Source organism: Triticum dicoccoides, chromosome 7A, assembly GCF_002162155.2.
Source record: "Triticum dicoccoides isolate Atlit2015 ecotype Zavitan chromosome 7A, WEW_v2.0, whole genome shotgun sequence".
In the NCBI taxonomy this organism is placed as follows: domain Eukaryota; kingdom Viridiplantae; phylum Streptophyta; class Magnoliopsida; order Poales; family Poaceae; genus Triticum; species Triticum dicoccoides.
The window spans coordinates 41,443,596-41,452,559 of NC_041392.1; the positions used below are offsets into that span (position 1 = coordinate 41,443,596).

An 8,964-nucleotide genomic window follows, 5' to 3' on the forward strand; every position below is an offset into this window, starting at 1 on the left:
GCTATTTTTATTTTTTTCCCAGTTTTTTTGTTTTGTTTTCTGTATTATTTATTTTATTTTGTTTTTTGCTTTATTTTTTAATTCTTTTTGCTTTTAGGTCAGCAAAATTATAAACTTTCTATTGCTTTATTTATTTTATTTTGTTTCTACTTACAACAAAATACTTATTGTTGCTATTTTTTTCATTTTTTTGTTTTGTTTTCTGCATTATTTATTTTCTTTTGTTTTTTGCTTTATTTTTTTATTCTTTTTGCTTTTAGTTTTAGAAAAATTATAAACTTTCTGTTAGTGCCATTATAAACTTTTTGCTTTTAATTTGAATTCTTTGAAAATTGTTTGAATCACAAGTTTGTGATTAACTTACTAAAAAATGATTAATGCCATCCGCGCTTAAAGCAAACCATACATTTCTTGGGTCCTTTGCAAACTCATCCCAGTACTTTCTCTCGATTTTTCTCCACTGCGACCCGTCAGCGGGTGCTCTCAACTTCCCATCTTTCTTTCGGTTCTCACTGTGCCATCGCATCAACTTGGCATGCTCTTCATTTCTGAACAGACGTTTCAACCGTGGTATTATAGGAGCATACCACATCACCTTCGCAGGAACCCTCTTCCTGGGGGGCTCGCCGTCAACATCACCAGGGTCATCTCATCTGATCTTATACCGCAATGCACCGCATACCGGGCATGCGTTCAGATCCTTGTATGTACCACAGTAGAGGATGCAGTCATTAGGGCATGCATGTATCTTCTCCACCTCCAATCCTAGAGGGCATACGACCTTCTTTGCTGCGTATGTACTGTCGGGCAATTCGTTATCCTTTGGAAGCTTCTTCTTCAATATTTTCAGTAGCTTCTCAAATCCTTTGTCAGCCACAGCATTCTCTGCCTTCCACTGCAGCAATTCCAGTACGGTACCGAGCTTTGTGTTTCCATCTTCGCAATTGGGGTATAACCCTTTTTTGTGATCCTCTAACATGCGATCGAACTTCAGCTTCTCCTTTTGACTTTCGCATTGCGTCCTTGCATCGACAATGACCCGGCGGAGATCATCATCATCGGGCACATCGTCTGGTTCCTCTTGATCTTCAGCAGCTTCACCCGTTGCAGCATCATTGGGCACATCGTCTGGTTCCTCTTGATCTTCCCCAGCTCCCCCCGTTGCAGCATCACCGTATTCAGGGGGCACATAGTTGTCATCGTACTCTTCTTCTTCGCCGTCTTCCATCATAACCCCTATTTCTCCGTGCCTCATCCAAACATTATAGTGTGGCATGAAACCCTTGTAAAGCAGGTGGGAGTGAAGGATTTTCCGGTTAGAGTAAGACCTCGTATTCCCACATTTAGTGCATGGACAACACATAAAACCATTCTGCTTGTTTGCCTCAGCCGCATCGAGAAACTCATGCACGCCCTTAATGTACTCGCGGGTGTGTCTGTCACCGTACATCCATTGTCGGTTCATCTGTGTGCATTATATATAATTAAGTGTCCAAATTAATAGAAGTTCATCATCACATTAAAATCAAAGTGCATACATAGTTCTCATCTAACAACATATAGCTCTCCAGAGCATCTAATTAATTAAACCATACATTGAAACTATGTAAAACATTTCATTGCGAAAATAAATGCGATCATAATCGCAACGGCATAATGATACCAAGCCTCGGTATGAATGGCATATTTTCTAATCTTTCTAATCTTCAAGCGCATTGCATCCATCTTGATCTTGTGATCATCGACGACATCCGCAACATGCAACTCCAATATCATCTTCTCCTCAATTTTTTTTATTTTTTCCTTCAACAAATTGTTTTCTTCTTCAACTAAATTTAACCTCTCGACAATAGGGTCGGTTGGCATTTCCGATTCACATACATCCTACATAAATAAAATCTATGTCACGTTGGTCGGCATAATTTTCATAAACAATAAATGAACCAATAGTTATAAAGATAATATATATACCACATCCGAATCATAGACAGGACAAGGGCCGACGGGGGCGGATACCAAAACCATCGCACTATATAAGATGCAATAATAAAAGTAAGAAAATAATACAGGTATCTATGTAAACATACAAGTAAGAATATTTTTCCTTTCAGAAAGAAGATAAAACAAGAGGCTCACCACGGTGGTGCCGGCGATGAGCTCGGCGCGGGTGATCGACGGCGGTGAAGACGGGGACGGGGCGTGACGGACCGCTAAACCTAGACAAATATTATGGAAAATGGAGCTTGGAGGTCGAGCTTGGAGAGGAGAAAACTTAAGTAGTGTGGCTCGGGCATTCCATCGAACACCTTGTGTGCATAGAAGGTGAGCTAGAGCACCACCAAGCCCTCTCCCCCTCGGCCAGAGAAAAACAAAGCACTGGGGTGCTCTGCTCCCGAGCTAGGGGTATATATAGGCACCTCATTGGTCCCGGTTGGTGACATGAGCCGGGACTAAAGGAGAGCCTTTGGTCCCGGTTCAAGCCACCAACCGGGACCAATGGTGGTGGGCCAGGAGCGAGGCCCATTGGTCCCGGTTCATCCCACCAACCGGGACCAAAAGGTCCAGATGAACCGGGACCAATGGCCCACGTGGCCCGGCCGGCCCCTGGGCCCACGAACCGGGACCAATGCCCATATTGGTCCCGGTTCTGGATTGAACCAGGACTAATGGGCTGACCCGGCCTGGACCAAAGCCCTGTTTTCTACTAGTGCATGTCTTGCTTTCCCTCAAAAAAAATTGTCGTGTCACGCATACTTGCCGCCTGCACCTCGTTAACCCATAGTAATTCCACCTATTAAAGAAACTAGAATAATTGTGGAAAATGAGTTCAAACACAATGCCCTTTTTTTGTTCACCTTTTCTTTTAATATTTTTTATTTGTGATGCAATTCACAAAGAGGAGATTTGTCTAAGAATTTTTTGACAACTCATAGTCGGAGGAGGAGAAAGAACATGATGAGTTTGAGATGGCCACGACAATGATCATTGAAGAAGATGGCTGGAATGTAAGAAGTGGTGTTGAATTTGAATCTGAAATGGGAGGGATGTTAGGAGGTGCACTTCGGTTAATAAAGGATGCTTTTCATTGCGGAAAAAAAATTATGACACGTGTTGTCAAAAAATTAATGTGGGCTGTTAATTATTGGCACAATGTAAGGGGATGTAGCTCAGATGGTAGAGTGCCTGCTTTACTCTTTGCAAAACCTCAAGAATGTGAACTTTTTCCTTTTATGAATGTCTGCATTTTCAAGAAAAAACACCATGGAAGAAAAACTCTACGGACTGTATTTTTTAATCTTTCTTCTATGAAATGTCTGCATTTTCAGGACAAAACACGCCAGAAGAAAAACCTATCGGACTATATTCTTAAAATGTAAATTAGAGCCTGGATGAAAGTAAGCCGCTTGGAATCAGCAGCTGAGCATTTGTATGACTGGGATGGCATCGATTCCAGATACCACATCATCAACTGCTATGGAAAATCCCATCTCCTTTTTATTTCATTCATATAGTTTGATCATCGATGATGATCAACGGTGACATACATACGGGCTCAATATCAGATATTTGCTTTCAACTAGAAGCCTAACAGAATCATCAAATTCTCACAACCGTATCCTGTGAAACTATCAACTTTTGCAAAAAAAACATAGACACAAATACAAGATGTAGAACAACAGCGCAATTTTTCCTACAAAACTGTTACTTTCTGCATCTTCCAACTGCTCCTGAAATTATTTACATCTAGTCGAGTTGCTTTGTCCAGTCGAAAGGCCCCCAGTCCTTCACGAAGCCGGCGATGGCTTTCTTCTGATCATCCATGGGCACATGTCTTGGACGTCGGTCCATGCCCTGCGCTGGCAAGCGGAGCACACCTCTGATGACATCCAGTCCAAAACCAGCACTGAATTTGCCCTCGTCGTCTATCACGTGGACAAACCCACGGTCCAGCCCAAACTCCACATGGAAGTAGGCGAAGTTCTCCGGGATGACTTGCCTCAGGTCACCGCTCGTCCGGATGAGCTTTTTCGCCTCATGCTGGGACCATTCTTCTTCGGCTTCATCGATCGCCTGAAGAAGACAGAACGGCTTTCATTAGAACCTCAAGCACAGGAGACAGGACAAGGAATGGCTCTGGTCATGCAGACAGCAGTACACACTAACCTACCTTTTTGAAGTACATGGGCGCTTTGTGTGAAACTTCGCAGGGGACAGGGATGCATTCGATCATGCAATGTCTCCGTTGCTTGGCCAAGCCTACAACGGTCTCCAAGAAGATCACATCCTTGCCCTGCTGCAAGAACATCTTCAGGAGGCACTTTTTGAAGTTGGGAATCTCCTCCCAAGCACCACTGTCAGTTGCTCTAGTTGCAGGCTCATGCTGCAACCACAAAAATCAAAGAATCAGTAAAAATGATTAGAATTCAGGTGAGCTGTGACTCGGTTCTCATCGAAGCACGGCGCGAAATACCTGCAATGGAAGAATAAGACAGTGCCCTCGAACAACAGGGTCAAACTGAGGCAGCATCAGGTAAGTGAAGTTTCCTACAGCAACAACCAACCTGGATGGGTTCTCGAAACAGTACAAACAGCGCTCTTTCTGGGTTAAGATGTGCCTATGGGTGCTCTTCTTCTCCACACGCGCATCTCTACTCTTGCTTCTGGGAGCATCACCCAGATCTTCGTACTCATCCTCGACGCATCTAGACATGTCGTAATGTTTGTTCTGAATAATTATATTTGTAGCATGCAGGTCAGCATTTTCTTCTCCTTTCCTGCTTTCAGCAGCTATAGCATGCTTTATAGTATGCCTGCAGTTAAAAAAGGCAATAGTATGTTAAGCAGGCAGATAAACTATAATAGCATATATAGTAACAAAGCAATGAGATATAACAATATCTGCACACAGTAGTACATGAGCTATCTTTAAATTTAGTATCTGTTATAAACTGCTGTATTTCAGAATTCAGAGTGACTAAACTGAGGTCATGTCTTTTTTTTTTTTGCAGGGAACTAAGGGTATGTCAGGTGGCTTGTATACATGGGATCAATTCACTACAGTGCCAACCGCCAAGAACTGCCGGCACTGGTTTAAACAAATACACAAAGCAACATGACTCAAATGATACAAGCAAAGAGACTGAATTTGATTAAACCGCACCGCAGGAGTGATAAACAGGAGATAGCTCAACTTAACATACATAGGACAATCATAGCATTAAATAACACAAATAGGTAATCCAAGTGCATTCTGGCATAAGATGGACTAACCTGATTGAGCTCCTTCCCTTTTCATGCCTAGGCTCATCAACAGAAGTGCCTTGATCCTGCAGCACAGCCTCCGTTTCTCTCTGATACTCTCTCTGAATATGAACAAACATCAGTTAAGAGGTCATGTGATCTTGCACAAAGAACTCCTGTCAACACACAGCAGCAGCAGCACAGCACTTACCGAAAGCTGGTCAGCTTCTTCATGCTTGCCTTTCATTCGAAGGCGGAGAACCTCCGCGGCTTGTTGGATAAGTCTGTGTACTAGGGTCTTTGTGGAGCTGCAGCATATGGTCCTTGTGGGGCTGCGGCACATGGTCCTTGTGGCAGTTAGGATAGAGTTCCTGACCATCAAGGACTGGCAGTTAGGATAGCATCTTAGACCAGCATCTTAGACTAGCATCTTAGACTGGCATCTTAGTAGCATCTCAGCATATGCTTGGCTGGCTAGCAGCCTATAAGTATGTATCCCCAACCCCTCAGGTTGGTATGTCATTGCGTGAGAAATAAACCAACGAAAATTGTTCCAACTCTCCTAGTGTCATCCACAACTATCAATGCTCAGGTTTAAAGGTCTAACAAGTGGTATCAGAGCCTCGTTATCTTGTAACCTGAGCATTTCCTGTGAGCAGCCCAAGTCGGTAGCAGCAGCTGCTCCGTCTGCCTCTGGTTACTTTCCTCCCTCCGGACTGTCGAGCAGCAGTTCGTCTTCAACAGCCTCCTCTTCACGCAACAGACCCCCTGCAGCGAGCCATGTCTGCAGGTCGCTCTCAGCACACGGCTATCTAGAGCATGCGGCGCCGGCAGGAGGCCGAGCGCGCCGTGGCAGAGGAGCGTGAGCGAGCAGCTGTAGCAGCAGCTGCTGCGGCAGCAAGGGTGTCGAGGCTGGCTGCAGCGGAGCTGGCAGCAGCCAAAGCGGAGGTAGAAGCAGCCAGGGCGGAGTTAGAAGCAGCAGCAGCAGTGGACGCAGCACGTGAGGCTACGGCGGATGCCAAAGCACTCCGCAGCGGCTCCGGCAGCTCCAACAGCTCCGCACCTGCGGACGACGGCGCTGACGCAGACCGCGCCAAAGTGGCGCAAGAGCGGACGGCGCAGTGGGCAGCCGAGCACGCCCGCACTCCAAGTGGAGGTGCGCACCGCGACGGCGGCTGCAACCACGAGATGTATTGGCCGCTACGGATCATTTGATTGGAATGAAATTTGGAACGGGTATACTTGACGATGACGATATGAATCACTTGAAAAATAAACGTATTCGTTCGGTTGCGGATCTGTTACAAGATCAATTCGGATTGGCTCTTGGTCGTTTACAACATGCAGTTCAAAAAACTATTCGTAGAGTATTCATACGTCAATCGAAACCGACTCCCCAAGTTGTGTTGAAGGGATATCTATATGATCCGATCGATTGCATAAGACCCGCGGTAGCAATAGAACGGGGAAAGTATACAGAAAAGACAGTTCTTTTCAATTTCGATTATCTATATATTAGTTCATTTCTATTTCTAGATATCTATTTCTATATATTAGTATTAGTTAGTAGTACTATTAGTTACCGATCCCGGCTCTGTGAGTTTTTTCTTCCGTGATGAACTGTCGGCACCAGTCCTACATTAACGACCAGGACCGCGGCCTCTACGAGGTCAGGGATGTTGTCAGGGATGTTGGTCCCAGTGCTGGGTGGCCTACCCTCACTAAAACCAACTACGTCGAGTGGGCCGGGATCATGAAGGTCAGGCTCCAGGTGCGGCGCATGTGGGAGGCAGTCCAGGACAACAACGTCGACCACCAAGAGGACCGACGGGCGCTGGATGCCCTCATCGCCGCAGTCCCGCCCGAGATGCAGTTCTCGCTTTCCAGCAAGCGGACTGCCAAGGAAGCTTGGGACGCCGTCGCCGCGGCATGCATCGGCAACGACCGTGCTCGCAAGTCCACTCTGCAGGCACTTCATAAGGAGTGGGAGAGCCTGGCTTTCAAGCCAGGTGAGAACGTTGATGACTTTGCTCTCCATCTCAACACTCTGCTGCAGAAGTTGGTGAAGTTTGGTGATGCCACCTACACCGAGGAGAGAGCTGTCGAGAAGCTCTTTCGGTGCATCCCCGAGAAGTACAAGCAGATGGCTCGGTCGATCGAGTCCTTGCTGGACCTCTCCACGATGACAATCGAGGAGGCGATAGGTCGCCTCAAGGTCGTCGACACCGACGAGCCACAGCCTTCCTCGGGGCCCATCACCATCGGCGGGAAGCTGCTGCTAACTCGGGAGCCGTGGGATGCCAGCCTTGGTGACAGGAAGAAGGGGGAGCCTTCTTCCACGACGGGCGGCCGCAAGCGTGGCAAGCAGCGTAAGACGCGAAGAGGCCCCCCGGGCAGGGCACAAGGACGGGCCGAAGGGGACGCCCGCGGAGGCGCCAAGGACGGCGCCGCTGGCAAGCCCAAGCCGGCACAAGACAAGAGCTACCACAATGGCCGGTTTGGCCATTGGGCCAATGAGTGTCGGCAACCACGACAAGGCCAGGCTCACGTCGCACATGTGAAGGAGGAGGAGACGGCTCTATTCATGGCGCATGCAAGCATTGAGCTATCTTCAGCGACACCAGTCGCAAAAACTCTCATCCACCTCGACGAGCCAAAGGCACACGCTCTTCTCGGCGATGCCTCCGGGAAGGACAAGACTACGGGGTGGTGCCTCGACACCGGCGCCACCCACCACATGACCGGTCGAAGGGAATTCTTCGCCGAGCTCGATTCCGATGCGCGAGGCTCCGTCAAGTTTGGGGATGCCTCCGCTGTGGAAATTAAGGGCGTCGGCTCCGTCATCTTCACCACCAAGACGGGAGAGCACCGGCTGCTCACCGGTGTCTACTACATCCCCGCGCTAAGGAACTCCATCATCAGCTTGGGACAGCTGGATGAGAACGGCTCACGCGTGCTGATTGAGCATGAGGTCCTACGCATCTGGGATCGCCAGGGTCGCCTTCTCGCCAAGGTACCCAGAGGTGGAAATCGACTCTACGTCCTTGATGTGCAGGTGGCACAACCGGTCTGTCTCGCTGTCCATCAGGACGACGAGGCGTGGCAATGGCATGAGCGCTTTGGGCATCTTCACTTTGAGGCCCTGAAGCGTCTAAGTGCCAAGGAGATGGTACGAGGCCTGCCATGCCTCAACCATGTGGAGCAGTTCTGCGACATCTGCGTACTGACGAAGCAGAGACGACTCCCCTTTCCCCAACAAGCGAGTTTTCGGGCCAAGGAGAAGCTGGAGCTCGTGCACGGAGACTTGTGCGGCCCGGTGACGCCAGCCACACCAGGAGGTCGACGCTACTTCCTGCTGCTCGTCGACGATCTCTCTCGCTACATGTGGGTGATGATTCTCGGCAGCAAGGGAGAAGCGGCGGACGCCATCAGGCGCGCGCGGGCTGGTGTGGAGGCGGAGAGCGGCCACAAATTGCGCGTGTTGCGCACTGACAACGGCGGCGAATTCACGGCGGCTAAATTCGCGTCGTACTGCGCCGATGAGGGCATCCAGCGCCACTACTCCGCGCCGTACAGCCCGCAGCAAAACGGAGTCGTCGAGCGGCGCAACCAGACGGTTGTGGGGATGGCTTGGGCTCTCCTCAAGCAGCGAGGGATGCCGGCTGTTTTCTGGGGAGAGGCGGTGCTGACGACCGTCTACATCCTCAACCGCTCGCCTACTAA

General features: G+C 48.4%; 1 protein-coding gene across 1 annotated transcript; it reads right to left on the reverse strand.

Moving 5' to 3' along the window:
- Positions 1-3,744: 3,744 nt before the first annotated feature.
- LOC119333003 (CWF19-like protein 2) lies at positions 3,745-5,584 on the reverse strand. Its single transcript, XM_037606050.1, has 5 exons — positions 5,453-5,584; positions 5,272-5,351; positions 4,472-4,811; positions 4,169-4,381; positions 3,745-4,071 (listed from the first exon to the last, which is right to left on the reverse strand). The coding sequence occupies exons 1-5, from the start codon at positions 5,582-5,584 to the stop codon at positions 3,745-3,747; spliced, it is 1,092 nt and encodes a 363-aa protein (XP_037461947.1).
- Positions 5,585-8,964: the final 3,380 nt, after the last annotated feature.